The sequence below is a fragment of the Malurus melanocephalus genome, unplaced genomic scaffold, assembly GCF_030028575.1.
Source record: "Malurus melanocephalus ecotype Western Australia unplaced genomic scaffold, MMel_1.1 scaffold_442, whole genome shotgun sequence".
Classification (NCBI taxonomy): Eukaryota; Metazoa; Chordata; class Aves; order Passeriformes; family Maluridae; genus Malurus; species Malurus melanocephalus.
Window position 1 is genome coordinate 438,039 of NW_026623674.1, and position 19,556 is coordinate 457,594.

The window sequence follows — 19,556 nt, forward strand, 5'->3', positions numbered from 1 at the left end:
GGTGTCAGCCCCAGGGCTGTTGCTCGGAGCCCGCACCCCGAGCGCTGCCGGCACAGCCAGGCTCGCTCAGTCCCTGCCTTTCACGGCAAGCCAGGCTCCCCAGAGTGCCGCACAGGGCGGTAGAGCAACATCCGAGAGCCAGGCACACCGTGCCAGAWTACTGCAGCAGCAGCCACCGGCAGTTTCTGACGGTGACTTTTCAAGCTCGGGAACATCAATCAAGACTGTTAAAAATAGTGTCTGCAGCAGTTCTACTGCCACGATCAATGATGGGCAGAGAGGAGAAAGAAGTCAAGCAGTTACAGCAATCCTGAGCTCAGCAAACTGTACCTGTGWCCTCCAGAGGACTAAAACAGGCTAGAGGAAGGAGCCCACAAATAATGCTCCCTTTTAGGCTTGGAGAGGAGCTATGTGCTTTTGTTCTTTTCTATGACAGTGTGACACCCGAAGGACTCTGCCTGACAGCAGGCAGGCACAAATCAACAGCTTCTACCATGTCCAAGGAATACTTAAAAAAACAGGAGCAGAACACAGTTCCCTTGCTTTCATGTCAGATTTTATCGTACAGACTCACCAATGGCTCCAAGTTCTAGCAAAAGGCAAACAGTCAGAGCAGACCCAATGCTGCTCTGAGGCATGGGATTAATTTTTCTGGGCTCAGCTATGGCACAGTACTCTGCACAGGAGTATTGTGTATGTCCTTGTGCAAGGAATTTCGTATTTTCAGATAGTTTCATTCCAAAAAATCAGGAATCACAGAATTAAAGCCACAGAAAACACTGCTTTGCTGATGTAGTCTTCTCCTCTGCTTAGAGAGGGAACTGCAAACACACCTGTGCCAATGTCTAAACTGCAAGAGAAWGGAGCTATGACAGAGGCTTTTAAAAGTGTTTATTGATGATTATTAGATGGAATGATGGCGCAGTAGTGCAAACCACTGTGCAATTGGGAGAACACTCCCTTCCCAGCTTTCACATTTACTTTATTATAGAGGAGACATGGAATAAGGATTAAATACAAAATGGGTCAGTATGCTGCATTTACCACCCCCCTTGGGCTTTGGACAGATTACTGTTCCCTCAGTGCACGTCAGTTCAGAGCTACATCGAAGTGGGGAGTGGCTGCTGTGTCCTGCCCAATCCTATGAGCKAGAACCAGCAATCTTTTTCATTTGCACACACATCATCAGTCTGAAAAWCCCAGCACTTCACTCAGCCAGTTTCTGCACTTTGTGTTTCATAAAGAATTGAAAATACCGAACGTTCACAATCCACACATTTACTAGTRCACTACAAGTGAGCTTCAAGAGCACTTCTTCAGAAGCAAGATTTCTGCTAACACTCTTCACTAATCTTGCTACCTTGTAAACTTAGGTGCCCACTTCCTCATTTTTATGTGWTTTTCTCCCTGGAAGCTTCTAAAAACAATTGGGACCGAGCAGCTAAACTTTTTATACCTAGTGCTTGAGTCAGCATTGGAAGAGATTTATTTGTCCACTAGTAAGTGACCAGCTAGTTTGTCTAAGGAGGTTGCACTGTTAGATTCTAATTCAAAGAACATTCTGCCCTGAAATGATGCATTTTGTGAAAAAACAACCCCAACCACACCAAAAAAATTAAACAACACAGCTACAAGTCTCAAGGCTAAACTGACCAGCASAAAGTGGTTCAAGTTACCATCCACACACACCCTCCTTGCCTCTCAAATCTGTAACAACATACTTTTCTTCAAGAGAATCTAGAACCACAGCCACTTGGAGACAATAAAACCATGGGGCAGATACGGGAGACTTTAGAAACTGCTGGATTTACATAATGTGACCTAGTGGTGTGCTGTTTTTGAATGTTATTTTCATTCCAATYCAACAAAGTTACCTACACATACAAAATGTTAAAGTTGTGCCACTTGTCAAAAACAAGACATCTCCAATTATTGATCACACTTCAGCATACAGCTGGGACAGGGAATAATACATTACAGAAAGCAAARCCACAAGATTTTAGTTACATAAAACAATATAATTTGTATATAAACTGATAAATACTGTCTCCATGGTTCACTAAGTCCAAATACTAGTTATCTGCACATTAGTTGCTAATATCTATTACTAGAAGTAGTTCCAGCTTGTGCTCTCTCAGGGTGGTCAATTCATCTCCGAGACTAGTCAGCCTGTTTGATCTGAGAGAAAAAATCTCAGCAGTGAGACTGGGTTCCATGGGAAGATTTCATTGTGCTGTCTTCCAGATAAGGAGTCCTATGATTACACAGGCCACAACAAGGCCAAGAATCAGGATACAGATCTTCTTACGGGATTTCTTCTAATAAGGGAAGAAAAAAAAGCCACTGATGCCAGGAACACTTGAGAGGAAAAAGCAAAGCTACCATTCATATTACTAACTTCGGTGATTCCCACAGTTATTTGAGAGAATAACCAGTGTAGTCTGAACGCTTTTATACGTTCCTTAAACTCCATGATTCTGTAAATGTTTTTAATTTTAGGAGTGCAGTGGTATTAGGGATGCAGTTAAGTCAAAATGTGAAAGGTTTTGCATCTCTTAAGGAAAATACCAGTCTCTGAGAAAGTCAAACCTTTCTAGCTATTTAGATTTTTCAGGTAATCCTAATCAAACTCCTAAGCAGTTCTCCAATACAATCTCYCTTGGCAACTTGGGCTTGGTGTTGCATTTCTACAGTTTAAATGATTTAATATACAGTTACTGTACTTGGATTTTACAGCTTTGCTCACTTTATTCATCACAGGAAACTACAGTSCATCCATATACACCAAATATTTTAAACTTGGCATCTAAGGATTTGAGGGTAGTTATATATAATCACTTCCTTTTCCATCCAGAAAAAGAAAACACATGCAAAACATGTCCAATAATTCCTAAACTTAGATTTATAAATACCTCATAACTTTGGCAAGGAAGCCAYGGAGAGAATACTACTAAACGCTGCCAGATGGTAAAAGGAACTTTTTATTGCCTTCCAGTACCTCCCACTTAACAGCTTGGAAGAGAMCAGTATTAATCTTGCGTGGAAGCCTGAAATCCCAGCAGTGGTGGGACCATAAAAAWGGACCACTAAAGCAGAACCATTACCCCTTCACAGAATCTGGGCCTACAGGGACAAGAATGATGAAAGGAACCTACAGAAAACACTGGCTATCATACAGCACTGAGAGCCACTGTAAAAGATTTGATGAGTAAGGGAGCACAGASTATGGGACAGAAACTCAGCAGCTGGAGTGTTGTAAATCCTCCTGGTCACCAGAAGTTACCTGAGTCTGGGCATAGATTTTTGCATGTCATTGTCTTGGCTGATATGTCTGCAGGTTGGGTACAACATCAGAATTTCATTGTGCTTGTTTTGCTAACTCCTAACAACAACAACGACAGGTAAACACTTAGGCTTGCAGAGTGTAAAGGGCCAGACTCTATCTTCTCTGAAGTAGAAGRTGAATTTCAATACCATGTTTTTGCCTCAAGTGCTTTATATATTCCTTGCAGCCAATTTTGAATRAATGCCAGCTTGCATAAGCTGCTTTTAGTAATGAGTCTGGTGTGCTACAGTCCTTGGWGTCTTACTCTGCCTGTTCCATTATTATTCAGCTATACACTGACAATAAAGCAAGCACACAGAATTTACCTGATAATAGGCAGCTCTCTGTAACTGCTCACTGGCTCTTTCCACATGGACTTCTGCACTTTCCACATTTGCCTCTATGCTATCTATGGAAAAAACAGGAGAGCTTATTGCAAAATAGTTCAGAGCTTCAGTGTTTAAAAATTACAACCAGAAATACAGTATTTTTAATGCAAAATACTGAAAAATTTTAATCCATGTAGGCAAAACATGTAACTGAACTAAGAAAAAACTTATTATCCAAATGCACTTACCAATCATATCTCCTTGGTCATGAATCATCATGGCTAAATCCTTAAATATCTGATTGACATCCAAAATGTCTGCCTGAAGACAACAGTTTAACAAGTTACAACAAACACTGGGTACAATTTTTCTAATCCTCACTTTTAGTACCTCTTCTGACCATCACTCAAAGGGTCAGAATAGACAACAGCATACACTGACTGAGCTAACTTGATGCCAGCCCCTCTGCAATTCGGGATTAACACAGGAGTTTACAATACTCCTTCTACTGAATACTTGTTTCATCACACTAGCAATTAGCATAGTAGGAACACTGTAACGATTTGCTCCTGCCATCTCTGAAGGAGCACCAGTCAACACAGAGTGAAAATATATCTCTATCAACAGGAGTGGGGAGATTATCTTGGCATCAGTCCTTTCTATGAGGAACTGTTTTCCTCCACCATCCCAGCTCTCCTCAGCCCATCCCATTAATTCACACTAYACGACTCCTTTGATTTATCTCCCAGTACTGGTAACTGTGCAGGATTTACTGGTCACCTCTAATTGCCTGATTGCYGTTTCTCTTTCTTTAATGAGTTCAAGGTCCTGTTCAGTTATTGCCACATCTTCTTCCTGAGACTGCATCTGATTCCAATCTTCACCACTGAAAGAGAGGGAAAGTCAGTCTCTCTCTGACTATAGGTACTTCCATGCTGCATTTTATGGCCAAGTGAAAAAGCTGAAGCGTTTTCTACAGAACAACCCTCAGGTTTTTGGCCTTGCCAATATGTACAAGGACAGGACCCATTTGTGACAAGTCACAAACTGGAACAACTGAAAAAAGGGACAGATCAGGCAATGTGAAGAAACTGGAAAGTAATTACATGCAYAGAACATTTTGTTATAGGATGTGAAGTTATCTACAGCACTATAGAAGAAACCTGCTTATTTCTATTCCACTTAAAAAAAAAAAAAACATACTTGTACCTTCCTTCCTTCTCATCATCCCTCCAAAAAGGAGAAATCAGGCTGAAAGTTCAGATAAAGCACCCTGCAAGCACATTATCAGAACAGAAGAACACCTAWCAAGCATCTGAATTTGAAGATTCTTGACTGCTATCTGGCATTTGGAGATTAAAACTCAAGTAACTCTGCATCCCAATCTACCTCTCTCCTGATGAGATGGCTCTTCACAACTGCTGCAGAAATTACATCAACTAGAGTGGAGCCAGCACCTATAATACAAAACCATCTCTATGTTCAGMTTATAAAGCTCTTCAAGGCAACATCTCCATCTTTTCAACAGAGAAGTGCACCAGAAAGCATTGTATGTACCAATCCAATGTTTTTTCTAACACTAAATACTAAGTTTTAAGGTCTCAAAGTGCCTAAAGAAATTAAAATAAATTACATGAATAGGTCAGACTCAGCTGAGCMTTCCAGTAATTCAGATTTGAGATGTCCACAGGGTTTGCAGATCTCTGAAGCAGAAGTTTCTGACACACAGCATACAAAAACAGCTTTGAATGTGGAATAGCTCTGTGTGCCATCATCTCTCACAGTGCTAAGGGCTTCTGGGCTCCACTGCTTAGTATGTAAGGCCTTCAAACCCATCCTAGCACCTGCATAACTGAACACCTGGGTGTTTCACTCCTGGCACAGTGTGAAAGCCCAGGGCTAACCAAGGACACACACCAAGCAGCTGAGCAGATGAAGTGTGCAGAGGAGGGATGAGACAGCTAAGCAAGGTCTCTTGATTCAGCAACCGAAAGGATTTATACAGACAGGGCCAACAGATTTCAGCCCAGTTGACACGGWAATCACAGATACTTATGGAGGGATTCAGGTTCTCTCCACAACACTGTGGAGTTGATACAACTTTTAAAAGCCATGTACCACACAGGCACACTGTTACTGCAGAAGCAGAGCAACTGTCTGACAGGTTATAGTAATGCTGTCCTGCTGTGCACATTCTAGGATTTGTTTGCCAGTGCACAATGTCCAGGACTTCTGAATTTTAGGCAGCCTCATCTGCTATTCTGCAGTAGCTCCAACTGGGGCTGCTAGAGAACATTCAAACACACAAAATAAAGATGCAGCTCTTGGTGGAAAAAGTCATAGACAGTGAAATCCTGTCTGGTAATCCTGTGTTTACAGGCCAGAACACCAGGGACTCCACGCTGCCACATCCTAAGGACACTGCTCTTCGCCTCAGTGTAGTAATCACACAGTCTGTACTTAAGGAGGATAAAATGCTGTCATGAGCAGCTTTTTACATAGTATATTACATTGCTCTAACAATTGCTTTTCAATTCTTTTTGCTTTGCAATCAGCCAGCAGAGCCTGGCCCGAGTTAGAGTARCATATATTACCATAAAATCTTCAGTTATATGTAGTGAGAAGTCAAGAGTACAAGAAGTTATTACCTATCAAATGAAACAAGCTGTTCTTCTCTGAACCGATCACCAGCCTGGAAGAGATAAATGAGTCACTACTCTCACAGACTACCAGGACCACGCACAAAATCACCAGCAGCATCTGGAAGACCAAGGCACAAACTGTCCAGAGAATTCTTGGAGAATGTCAGTGCCATTGCAGATTTCAGATTTAACTCAGGTTATGTAAAATTAGTTTTAGCTTCATCTTTARACTTAATTTTTAGATTCAGCTTGTCTCTGCAAATCAGAGGCAACTGAATGATCAAAAGAAGCCAGTCCTTGTACTTGGATCAGCTGCCAATGTTTGTCACCTCCTTTTGCAACATAAAGCAAAAAATTTAGAGCATAATCCAGTGGATMATTGTGTTCCCTTGCAGAAATTCAGAATGCAGAGTTAACAGAAAGCCCTGAGGCAAGTGGAGAGAAATGCTTCCACTGGCCATTTTACTATGAATTCTTGGTAGCCACAAGGGTTTGTCAAAATGTGACAGTGAACATGCATTGGAGATATTAGCAGGACAGAAGCCGTTAAGAATATAAAGCAACATAGTAACATGTAATTTAAGGTGTGGTAAGCTTCCACCTGAACTCTGAAATTTTATAGCATAGGGCTGACATCAAAGTGAAGAGCAGCCTGCCAAAAAATACTTTGCTATTCACTATACTTTGCCTCCTCATCTAATCTGCAGCAACATTTGCTACTACCAGGATTCCTTCCCTCCTCTACACTGACACTGGAGCACATTGAAACGAGAGATTAGTTTCAACATCTGCACTGGCAAAATTCCTGCATCACGGCCTCAGCTGCACCTAGTAAGGTGTCAGTAGACAGGTATGAGGTTGGAAGGCAAGGATAAGATGTCTCAGAAGACTCAATAATTCACTGTGTCATTCCAAAATTCCAATGAATACTTACAGAGATACGGGAGCCAGCTCTCGCCCTTGCTATGGTCTCTTTTTCCTTCTCTGACACTCGCCTCTGTACTGCCTGGAAGTTATTTAAGGCTGTGGAGAAGTCATTCATTAATCGTTCTTTCTGAAGCCTCTGCTGGCGCTGAAGAATTGAAATACAAACAGGTGTTTAGACATGCCCATTCATCATAAAGTGATGGTCACTCTTAAAAAAAATCTTAATAACAACAATGAATGCTGGCATTCAGTGATTTTTTGGTGYCAGTGGTCTGGGGGGTTGGAGAGAACAATAAGCCCACTATGCTTTAATTCTTTATACCAATGCTCCATCCCCTGCCCACTGCAGGACAGTTTTGTGCAACAAGGCTCTCCAATTTCAATGTAGTTTCAAGTTGAAGTACACCATTACTTTTATTCAAATCACATTCCAGTAATTCACCACATTTAACTACATACCTTTTGGTTACCTACAAGGCTTTTTCCCTCCGTTTCTTTACTTAGCCAACCTCACAGTACTTAACCTTCTCACAAACACTGGAAACCCCATTCCAGAATTAATAACAACACCCACTGTCCCAGTCTCCTGAGCTGTCTTTCCCAACCATGCCACACTACAAACTTGTTATTACTTCAGATAACACATTAGTGCTGATAATCATTTCAGTTTATCTTTTCTCCAAATAGTTGCAATAATCCTTTTCATCCTCATTTTACAATGTCAATTTATTTAGCCTCCACAAGACAACTCCTTTGAGTGTAGTGACATTCCAGTGACGGAAAACAAGATGTTGAGGAAAAGCTTGTCCCAAGGACAACACTAGAACAGTTCTTATGTTTTCTGATAGAGAYATTTGCAACAGCTGGCTCAGATTGTGGGATTTCCAGGACTGTAATCCTGCAGTGARCTTGTATCAATTCAACAGTCATTTCAAGGAAATAACTATTTTCAAATATATTTTTTTCTGTAGTAASCCACTACAGCAGCCTCATAATACACTGAAGCTTCCATCTGAACCCTCTGGAAGCAACAACCCTTCTGCCAGAACACATCCTCAGCATGCAGATGCCAGCTCCTGCAGATTTTGAYTGAATTTTCCCTGGGCTGCATTCAGTGAGATGCACATGACAGGATTTTGTTCATCATAGGAGGATTAACTGAAAAATAATTGCTGAACAAACTGGCAAAACACGRCCATGCTTTCAACTGGCACATAAACCTTAAATACAGAATTAGACCAAGACAACATCTGCTGACCCACATCCCCAAATCATCCCACAACAGCATCCCAAAACAGGCAGTGCTGAATTAACACTAGCAGCAGAGGACTGTCCCTTCCCTTTCCCACAGGGAGAGAACTACTATTTGGTAAGAGAAAATCATAATCTTAGCCTCATCACRTTTTGCTTTATTCAAATATGAGCTAAGTGAGTAGGCTTTCCTCCCCTCCCCCCCATCACCACCAATAAATCACATGCAAGGGAAAGCTTTCTGGCATGTCACATTTCATACTGTCAGGCAGTTTACTCTGAATTCTCATAATAAAACACCACCTTGCACCACCAGGCACTTTGYAAGTAACTTGTAAATAAGATTATTTTTCAAAAATTTACTCAGAAAACCAGAATTGCTGAGTTCTCCCTAAACATTTAGGGCCTCTTATTCTCACGTTTTATACCTATTAGCCCCTGGGAAACATGGTTTTCTCAGCATCATAAAAGCAGCCAGCTTAATGAGTTTCTCTACTTCACCATCATCCTTCATTGCAAAAGGCTGCTGTCCCTTCAGCTGTGCCAGTTCAGGCTTTGTGASGTTGTGGTCTACTCTAGTTTCACAAAACGAGTGATCTAGAAATATGTCCAGAAAATTCTGCTTGCCTACCTGTTCAGAAGCAGACAGGGGAAGTGGCAGAGACCCCAACTCCTTTAGATATTCATTGGTCTCTTTGGCAAGGCGGTTTGCAGAGTGTTGCAGCTGTTGTCTGAAACAGAAGTTCAAAAGAGTTAAAAAAGTTCTATTTCAAAAGCAGTCTCTGAGCATTTTAATGTTCAGAATGATGATTAAATAGGGGTTCTGAGATCACACAGCTTTGCAGTACARTTTTTTCAACCTAAACGATCAGTGGTGTACTTTGTTTTTTAACATCAACATGACCCTAGACCACATATTTTTAAAAAGGATTCAAATAGTTTCCTTGCTCCCTCCTAACTAATGTAATTCATTAGCTTTAAAAATACATTTTTCTCCAATGGCATAAGAGAGAAACAACTTTATTCAGTGAACATAATCCCTCTTTTAGCGTGAACTCCTTGTGGTAACTCCAATTAGTAACTAACTCTCCACTTGACAACCACCAACTCCACTGGTTAAATGTACATTTGACAGAAGTACAGGGACTCTGATATTAAATTTTTCATTTTTGTGACAAATAATGGTCAGAAAAAAGAACAATCCAGCTTCTACTTCAGAAATTGCAAGGCTTTCCCTTGAACCTTTATGTTTTCCAGCAACATTGCAATATGAAGCTATGGTAGTGAAGTATCTAACATTAATATATAAAAACTATACAGTAAACCAGGAAGACACAAAATACTAAAAGCAGAAGCAATTTCTTTTGCATTCAATGGGTACAAGACACTTAAGTGAAAGCCACTTACTTGACCCAATAGAAACACAAAGGCATTTAGGCTCCATTATCGTATAAGCTGTATATGTAAACTGGACAAACCATCCATGCATTTTGGTAAGCAAAATTTGTGGGGTGCAGCCACTCTCACCCCAAAGAGAAGAGATTATGCAACTTCTACAGTGACGTTAAATGGGAAGGTATTTGTTTGGTCACCAGCGATTAGTTCTTTAATCTACYGATTAAACAGAGATTGAGTCAACTGAGCAGCTCAAGGAAACAAATCCCTTTCTCTCCCAATTGGACTCTTGATCTCATCCTACAAATGTGGTGTGTATATCTTCCACCACAAGTAATGAACTTATCCAAAAATTGCTATTATAAAAACTGGTATAGTTGTGCATTCAGAGATTCAAGGTACTGTTGYATGAAGAGAGAGGGGAAGAATGTACTTTCAAGTTTTCTCTGATGACCTCAAAAATTATTATTTSTGCAACTTGCTATTTATGTTTCACGAGTTTGTAAAAGATGCRCAGACACAGAGAGCACTTGCACAGTCTCTGCGGGAGTCAGTTRGAACTACACCTTTTAAAATGTCTTTTACATTGTCCCCCCACTGGCATTTTACTCTTCTGAAATAATATATGACATTTTGGCTGCCATATGTAATTGTAATCTTTCTACTGCCTAAATCCATCTGTACTATGAGCTACTTTTTTCACCAGTTATGGGGTTTCCTTATTGTTTTTCCTTATTGGTCTCATGTGAGGACCAAGCACCTGGTATGGCATTAATTTCTTCTAAACCAAGAGTGAAGCTACTATGACTGCTCCTCAGAGGACAAAAAAATGATAATGCATGATTGAGGTACTATGACTTTATAAAGGGTCTATAGGAAAACTACACAGAAGAACAATACAGAAAGAACTATTCCTACCCAGCAATTTTGAATGGCTTCTCCAGAGTCCTGCAGCAACACCTTAACTTGTCCAGTAAACTACTTAATGCAGCTAGTCATTCAGGGTTTGTAGGACTGTATTAAATTTAATTAGTAAAGCACCTCCCCAAAGCAAGTAACCCACTTTTCCTAAGAGTACAGACAGAAATGAAAGAACACCAATACCAATGTTYGCTCATTTAATACTTACAAGTTTTCCTGAAGCTTGGTGGAATCCTGCTTGGTTCCCAGCTGGCTCATCAAATTCTTTATTTGAGCAGCTGAAGATAAAGAGATCACAAGATGAGTTAGTCAGATAAGTTCTAACATATTTTATTCCTYCTTGAACATATTCTTTTAGCTTTCCCCAAAAGATTAATTTCAATGTCTGACTTAACCTAGTAAGACAAGTATCTTACGGGTGAATGCCAAGAGGATGGGGCCAGACCCTTCTCACTGGTGTCCAGAGACAGGACATGGGGCCACAGCCACAGCTGAAACACAGGAARTTCCATCTAAATATGAGGAAAGATTCCTTGGCTGAGAGGGTGACAAAGCCCTGGAACAGGCTGCTCAAAGAGGCTGTGGAGTTTCCTTCCCTGGAGATATTCAAACCCTGCCTGGATGCCATCCTGCCCAACCTGCTTGAGGGGAACCTGCTTTAGTAGGGGCTGGACTAGATGAACTCCAAAGGTCCCYTCCAAACCTAACARTTCTGGGATTCTGTGAAATGCAAAGTGTATTTTAAACATCCCCACCTATACATGATCCAGMCTAATGAACTAACTTTCAGATAAGAAAGTGATACTGAGGCATAGATACCCTGAAGAGAAGTCAGTGGAGCTAGAAGTTTGTGCACTCCTCTTCTTCAACCTTTTTAGACCAACTAACAGAGCTGTTTCTACCAGCCTTGCTATTTCAGTATTTAAGCCTATCACTGCTGCAGAATAACTTGACTATGCTGTGTTGCCACTTTTACATTATTTTTAAGTTACTTAAATTATCAGTGCTCTGTTTGAAAAAAAAAAAAAAAAAAAAAAAAAAAAAAAAAAGCCAGGAGTTGCTGTAAGTTTGACAAAAATGCCCCCGACCTGGATTTTTCTACTCATCATAGTCCAAACCTTTCACAATACTGGCACAAATAATCTTTGAAGAACAGCAGTAGGCAATGTGCACCTCACAGTTAGCCTTTGTCAATTTGAAATCATGTTGCAGCATAGAGAGATATTTTAGACCTCTTTCTCCCCTATCTCCAATGTTTTCCCACTATTTTGCTTGTGTAGGCACTCATGATCATGAAACCACACAATGAATCACATCAAACCATTAACCTACCTGAAAAGTAAGTACCATTTTCTCTCCCCATTCCCTCTACCTTAGAATACTTTTTGGACAGATCAAGAAGTTGATCCACTTTATTCTGCWGCAGCACMATTTTTMTCCTTACTGAAGTGCTKGGCTTTGGACAGWTCAAGAARCTGATCCACTTTATTTTGCAGCAGCACAATTTTTATCCTTACTGAAGTGCTGGKCTCAGCACTTACAACAGCAGCACAAAGATTGATCGTCCCAAATCGATCATGAAATCTATGCTATTGCATCATGCAATGAGAGGCAAGACCAAGGAGGATCACCTTAATACAGCTCCACAGGCTACTGAGTTGAACTGAATTATCCCATGAGTTTAACAAGAGCTTCTTCCAATTCAGAGACACCCTCCTGTGTAACTTCTGCTTTCAGCCTGGAGCCTCTGCATTTGATTAAATGTGTTGCTGGAGATGCATCAGATCCCTGCAATGGCCACTTCATTTAAAGTGATGTCCAATGGCTTATAACAAGGGCAGCTCAGCTAAAGCTGCAATACAAGTTAATCAGTAATTAGCCAGTAATTAGCTTTTACATTTACCAAGAGTATTCTCACCTAGAATTTCAGACTTCTATTAGGTCATACAGTGAGGAGTTGGTTGGCAGCTCCTCACATACTGAGCCTGGCTTCCAGCAAGCAAGACTGCACATATTTCACAGCTCTGTCAGACACAGGAAGGTCAGAAAAATTCAGTCAAGCTGGTGACAAATGGCACAYGGACTGCACTCTAAGTGGATGCCAAGGACTTGGCAAACAGCATTTGTGCCATAATGTCCAGACACTCTGTGACTTATTTTTCTCAGCTTGGGAGATTCTTGCATAGTCCCATTTCCAGGCTAGGAAATGTGATGTCTGTCCTGCCCTGAGCCAGGTTCAGCAGTTTGCTTTGTTTAATTTATCTCAGCCAATAGCAAARCACACAGTCTACACAAAATGAGAGTAAAGTGTCTGAGAAACCAAAGGAAGAGGTTGGAGCTCTTTATTCTTTGGATAGTGRGTATCCACCAACACAGAGAGACCCCTCAGCCAACAGCTTTCAGTCTCCAACCCATTTTGATTTTAGGCTGTAGAGCTTTCCATGTACTCACTAACTGACAGCAAAGATTTCTTGAAACACTACAGTCTCTGCTCTAGACRCAAGACTGTTACATTATCTGTGCAAACAACAGTTGCCAGCTCAATGCACCAGATTTCTGTACATTTGGTGTGAAATTCTCACTTCACAAAGACTCCCCAAATAAATGAATAATAATGCATACTGCTTGCCTGCTCTTTTCCTTAGAGAAGATGGAAGAAGCAATGAGGACAGCCTTAAGGCTTCAATATATCTTTTCTCTTAGGCTTAAATGGAAAGCTTTTATATAGTGTGCAATAAAGTTAATTACTTTAACATTGAGTCAGATGTTTTGTGTGTTCCCACCCACCTCGATAAAACTGTAAGGCTATTTGTTTAATTCGAGATAGGCAGTGCATGGAGATAGGATGGCTGCAGGTCATGAGACAGCAGATGCCTGTCCTATGAGAGAGAGATGCTGAGCTGCTTAGAACAGGAGGCTCAAAGAAATCCCGTGGAAGGGAGAAAGGGGGAGTATAAAGGAAAAAAAAAAGCTAAAAAAGGAAAAAAAAAAAAAACCCAACAAGCTAAGCTATTTGGCAAACTTTGAAACAATTCAGCAATGCCTACATCAAGAGGAAATGAACATGACTGAGCAAAGCATTTTCAGTAACATAAATAGCTTTGAATCATCAGAAAAGTCACCAGCTTTCTGAGGAACTAACATGTTCAACTGATCTTGCCCTTAAAAACTTGCATGGGCACTCGAACAATTAATGTCTTTTTTTTTAGCAAAGGCCGTATCCTTAGGAAGGATTATATCAAAGAYTCTTCTGGATGCGACTGCTTGAATGAGCAGCACTTCAGGGATCAGTACTGAGATTTCAACGATTATCACACAATACCCATAACTTTCTCTAATACAACCGCGCAACCAAGACACTGCAACACCGTGTTCTTAGGGACATCCTGTCCGAGAACAGAAGCGAGGGGAAAAGCCGCACGTTCTCATCCCCATTCCAGATCCCTGGAACAGCAGCTGCTCCCGGGCGCGGTGACACCTCGGGCTCTGGCTGCCCCCGGAKCCCCTCACGGAGGGCGAGCGGCAGGGCTGGCCGGGGTGCGGTGCCACGGGGAAGGGGCGGCTCGGTGACACGGACAGACACCGCCCTGCAGCCGGGCTGGGCATCACCGCGCCCGGCGCCTGCCGTGTGTCCGGCCCGGGGGGAGGCCAGCCCGAGCCCGCCCGTCCCGGACACCCTGCCCGGCACCGCTCAGGGGAGGCTCTACGCGCCCCGGCTCCCGCCGCACCCCCGCTCTCCCGCCCCCGGAGCGCTGCCGGGCCGCCCCGCCCCGTCCCTCCCCGGCCGCGCACTCACTGTACTGCGCGATGCGCTGCACGTTGCCGCTGCATGTCTGGATGATGCCGCCGAAGTCCCGGGGCGGCGGCGGCGGCGCCCCGGGGCCGCGCGGATCCAGCGGCCCGTACGACATGGCCGGGCCGGAGGGAGCGCGGGCCCCGCTGACAGCGCCCGCCCGCCCCGCGCCTGCGCGGCCGCCGCGCCTGCGCCTTGAGGGGCGGCGGGAGGGAGCGGCCGGCGTGAGGGCGGGGGCGGCTGGCGTGAGGAGTACCTGGAGTATCATCCAGAAACACCTGGAGTATCATCCAAAAACACCTGGAGTATCATCCCGCCCCGATGTACACCCAGCACTGCCACTGTAACACCAGTAAAACATCACCCAGCGCCAGATCCCGCACCTCTCGAACCCCCAGGGTGGTGACTCCACCATCTCCCTGAGCAGCCCCTTCCAAAGCCTGACAATGAAAACATTTTTTTTTTTTTAATATCTCAGCTGAATCTCTGCTGTCTCAGCTTTAGGCCATTTCCTCTCTCAGCATGTGCGGCACCCACCTCACTACAACCTTTTCTTAGGGAGTTGCTGAGAGCGATGAGGACCCCCCTGAGCCTCCTCAAGACTAAACAAAAGCAGTTCTTCATAAGACATGTTTTTCTAGACCCTTCAYGAGCCTTGTTGCCCTTCTCTGGACATGCTCCAGCACCTAAATGTCCTTTTTGAAGTGAAGTGCCCAGAACTGAATGCAGTACTCACAGTGTGGCCTCACCAAGGCTGAGGGCAGGGGCAGAGTCACTTCACTGGCCCTGCTGGGTACACTGTCCTTGTTACAGGAGAAATGATCCAGACAGGGTGAGGGCTGGGGTGACAGCCTGGCCCGGGGTGAGGAGGAGCTGTGCTTCCAGTACCAGACAATTTTCAATAATGCAAATGCTTGGAAATCAAGAAAAAAATGAATCTTTTGCTGGGTACACTGTCCTTGTTACAGGAGAAATGGTCCAGACAGGGTGAGGGCTGGAGTGACAGCCTGGCCTAGGGTGAGGAGGAGCTGTGCTTCCAGTACCAGACAATTTGCAATAACGCAAATGCTTGCAAATCAAGAAAAAAGGAATCTTTCGCTGGGTACACTGTCCTTGTTACAGGAGAAATGATCCAGACAGGGTGAGGGCTGGAGTGACAGCCTGGCCTGGGGTGAGGAGGAGCTGTGCTTCCAGTGCCAAGCAATCCCACCAGCAATAACACAAATGCTTGCAAATCAAGAATAAAGGAATCTTTTGCTGGGTACACTGTCTTTGATACAGGAGAAATGATCCAGACAGGGTGAGGGCTGGAGTGACAGCCTGGCCGGGGGTGAGGAGGAGCTGTGCTTCCAGTGCCAAGCAATCCCACCAGCAATAACACAAATGCTTGCAAATCAAGAATAAAGGAATCTTTCTCACGCTTCTTCAGTGAAATGGGACCAGCTACAGAGAAATGAATCCTGCAGACAAATGGGCAGTAGAAGAAGMATGACTCACAGGCTGAGGTCACTCGCAGGTGCAAGGCAGCTTGTGGCACACACAATGCTGTGTGACACATGGGTCTTTCACCTGCAMTCGCTGCTTCACAATCCCTTTGGGACTGTACCTGCATTGCATTTCTGCCTATGGACTAAGCAGTGCAGATTCATGCTAAAAATAATCCCCAGCCCTCTAAGAGAGATAAGTCCTTTCTCAGTGATAGATTTCTCTTGGGGCTGATGGGATCATTCTCTTCCAAGAAACTGTCATGGGGAGCAACAGAGGGTGGCAGCAAGAGCATATCCATGTGAGGTTAGGAAGGATAGGCTGGATCACACACAGGTATCTGCGCTGCTTTACCATAACAGAAGTCACCAGCTTGCATGCTGCTAGCATGAATTTAGGATCTTCTTCATAAGCTAAATCAAATCATAGAAGAAAACAACTAGCAGGTCCRGAGTGCCTGTAATGCCTGTTCACAACAGTTTTCAAAAAACTTCACAGACATAAATCTAATTTGGAGTSATCCCTGGAGAGGGAAACAGGATATGGAAAACATTGTGGCCGCTTGGTTGGATGAACTACAGACCTGCCAGTTCAAAAGAGGATTTTGAAACACAGAATGGATGCAGAGAAGGAAAACTACAAGGAAAGCAGCACTGTGGGCCACTCCAATCAAGGTGATGCCTGGAAGCCTGGTAAGCTGCATGGTGATTTTAGTTCTGAGATCATAGATGTGCATTCCTAGTGAGCACAGCAATGTTTGGCAGGCAAGAAGGTGATGACAGAGTTGCCTGTYAGGATCAGTTCTTCTCTGGAGGTACTTTTCATATAATTGCTGCTTACTGCTCCTAGACAGCAGTAGGAAGCAGCTCATGGCTAGGTGGAAGACCTCTGGCTGGACATGAGCAGGTCATGGAGGCTTGATGTTTGGAGATCCTGGAATCTCTGGAGTAAGGAAAAGTAGGGTTGGGAAGTCCTGGAAACACCTTTAGGCATCTTGTACTCATTCCTGTTTGGGTATGCTACCTAAGCATGACCTGCATTTCTGCTGTGTTTTCAAATGATATGCCMTATCTGTATCCCTCTGAGTTGGAGGATCCCCCTGRCCATGCTGGATGAAGAGTGRYTCTGGAGCTCTGCAGAAGAGTTCCTCTCTAGGATCCCATGGTTCAGTAACAATCATGGATGGGATGCAGGGGACAGGGCACTGATGATGACATCTGACCATCTCGGGCATGCTTACACAGAGGAGAGTCTGTCAAGCTGCAGCAGAGACCTTACAGACTGCCTTAATTTTCTGTAGTGCTTCAAAATCCTTGGAAAGTTTCAACATAGGGCGTGGGAAGCAGGTGACCTGTAGGCTGCATGGACAAAACATGATATTGGAGTTGTCAGCATCATTGCCTGTGTGTACCAGACAGAATCTTGTGCTGCACTCAGCCAGCACCCCTCCACTATGGTGTGGCTTGGAGAGTCATCTGTGTTCCCACTGTCCTTACAGCAATAACCAGGCTCCTCACCAGGCAGAAATGAAGCTTGTTGGCTGCAATTTATTTCCGGAGAGGCTATGACAGTACTGACCAGGAAGGCAAAGGCTCCAAGGAACAGGCAACTGAATGGGTGAGCAMATTTGACATTTTCCCACAAGGAAAACTCCTTGCTCGCTGATCATTCATTCGTGATTTTATTTTCCAGCAACCTGGCACTAAAATCAGAGGCAGCCTGTGTGCTGGTGGGCTGGAAGGTGCTAAATGGCCTAAATGGTTTTAAAATTAGGCTATAGATTGCATCTGTCAACAGTAAACCAGGCACAAGASCCAGATATCCATAGTCAGCAAATGAAAAGCAGACAAGGATGTGATACAGTTGASCCACCACAAGGCAAAACACTTTCTTTCAAATGACAGTTCACTGTTAAAGTCAGTAAAATTCCTGGTACTGGAAAACCTTGCACAAACTGGACACCACTTGCTGCATTAGGGAGGTGGAAGATGTTGATGGCTCAGGGGAGCGCAGTGCATCTRTGTCTGCATAGCACCAGTCCTGGGGCTGGGTAGCAGGTCAGACATTGGGCTGGAAAAACTATCAACAGCAAGGTTTTGAGCAGCATCTTTAATTTGTTTCAAACCAAGAAGGTGCTGTTTGATGGGAATCCAAACCAATTCATGGCAAATGGAACCCACTGCTGTGGAAAGCCACTGGGAGATGCTTAGCAAAAGGATAGGATGAGAATGAGAGCAAAAGATAATCCCAGAAGGGCTTTCAGCAGCTTTCAAAGGGCCACTGTGCTGCACACATCAAAGCCCAGGCCCTTGCAAGATGTGTCTCATCACAAATTGCTGCTGCTTCTGGCTGGAGCAGCTGGTTATGCTCATGCAGACAGTGCAGTGGATTTGGCAGAACTCAGACTTCCTGCCACCAGACAGTTTCTGTGTCTCTGTCCTGAAGATGTTGTCAATAGGTATTGGTATTGCAGGTGATGCAGGATTTTGGGAGTCTGTAGAGCTTCTAGTATTGGCTGCAGAAGAGAGTTTTGGAGAAGGATGCTCCTGGGTACAGGAGTGTGGGTTATYGTGCACTTTGTGCCTGTGTTACCTGAGCACAGGGACAATGATCACAAGGCTTTTGTGAAATATGGACATTGTGGAGCAGACAGGAAACTGGAATGGAGGGGAMACTAAAAGGTTTGTCTGAGCCTGCACAGAAAGTCTGTGGCAGTGCTAGAAGGGAAAACCAGTGTCACCTGAGTTCTGATTTAGACCAAATACCAGTAATTTTCTGACAACAGGTGCACAGATTTGTTACTGTGATATTGTACTGGCTGGGCCATGCTGCCAGTCCCTGACATGTCTAGCTTCCCTAGACCCAGGACACGCAACTGCTGAGTACTTTGGGGATTTGAGTAGTGAAGGGAAGTTTTGGGTAGTGAAATGTTGGTGCAGGAGCAGAGCCTGGAGCAGAGACTGGTGGCCCATGACTTACTCTGGTCCAATGTGTTGAGGAAACTTTGCTGTCTGCCCATACAGATGCCCCTCTGGGAGTCACACTCACACCACCTGCGACATCAATGGAAGTGGAAAGACTGGAAGCTCATGGGGCAGGAAGGGAGTTTTGCAGGAGAAATTAAAGTGTCAGCAGTACCTGTTGAGGGATTCCCCATGGCACTGCTGTGTTTAAGATGTTTTGTGCTTCAGCAAGGAGGATTCCCAGGGCTCTGGCTCCTCGCTCTGTATTCTGAGGGTGCACAGTATGAAGATATCACCACCGTTACAGCCCACACATCACCATGTCTCTGGAGYGAACAGTGTGGCTGTGGGACAGAACCTGCTTCTGAGAAGGGACCCCGGTAGTGGGAACACCAGGACCCTCTGCATCCCACACCCAGCATTCATCACCCAGGCACTCCACACCCAGCACCCCACACTCATCACCCCGCACCCAGCATTCATCACCCTGCATCCCGCACGCTGCACCCAGCGCACCCTGCACCC

General features: G+C 43.9%; 1 protein-coding gene across 1 annotated transcript; it reads right to left on the reverse strand.

The window, feature by feature from the left end:
• Positions 1-876: 876 nt before the first annotated feature.
• STX12 (syntaxin 12) lies at positions 877-14,751 on the reverse strand. The gene is made up of 9 exons (XM_057380289.1): positions 14,587-14,751; positions 10,999-11,068; positions 9,106-9,205; positions 7,231-7,368; positions 6,303-6,346; positions 4,435-4,540; positions 3,903-3,975; positions 3,652-3,734; positions 877-2,318 (listed from the first exon to the last, which is right to left on the reverse strand). The coding sequence occupies exons 1-9, from the start codon at positions 14,699-14,701 to the stop codon at positions 2,226-2,228; spliced, it is 822 nt and encodes a 273-aa protein (XP_057236272.1). The 5' UTR covers positions 14,702-14,751; the 3' UTR covers positions 877-2,225.
• Positions 14,752-19,556: the final 4,805 nt, after the last annotated feature.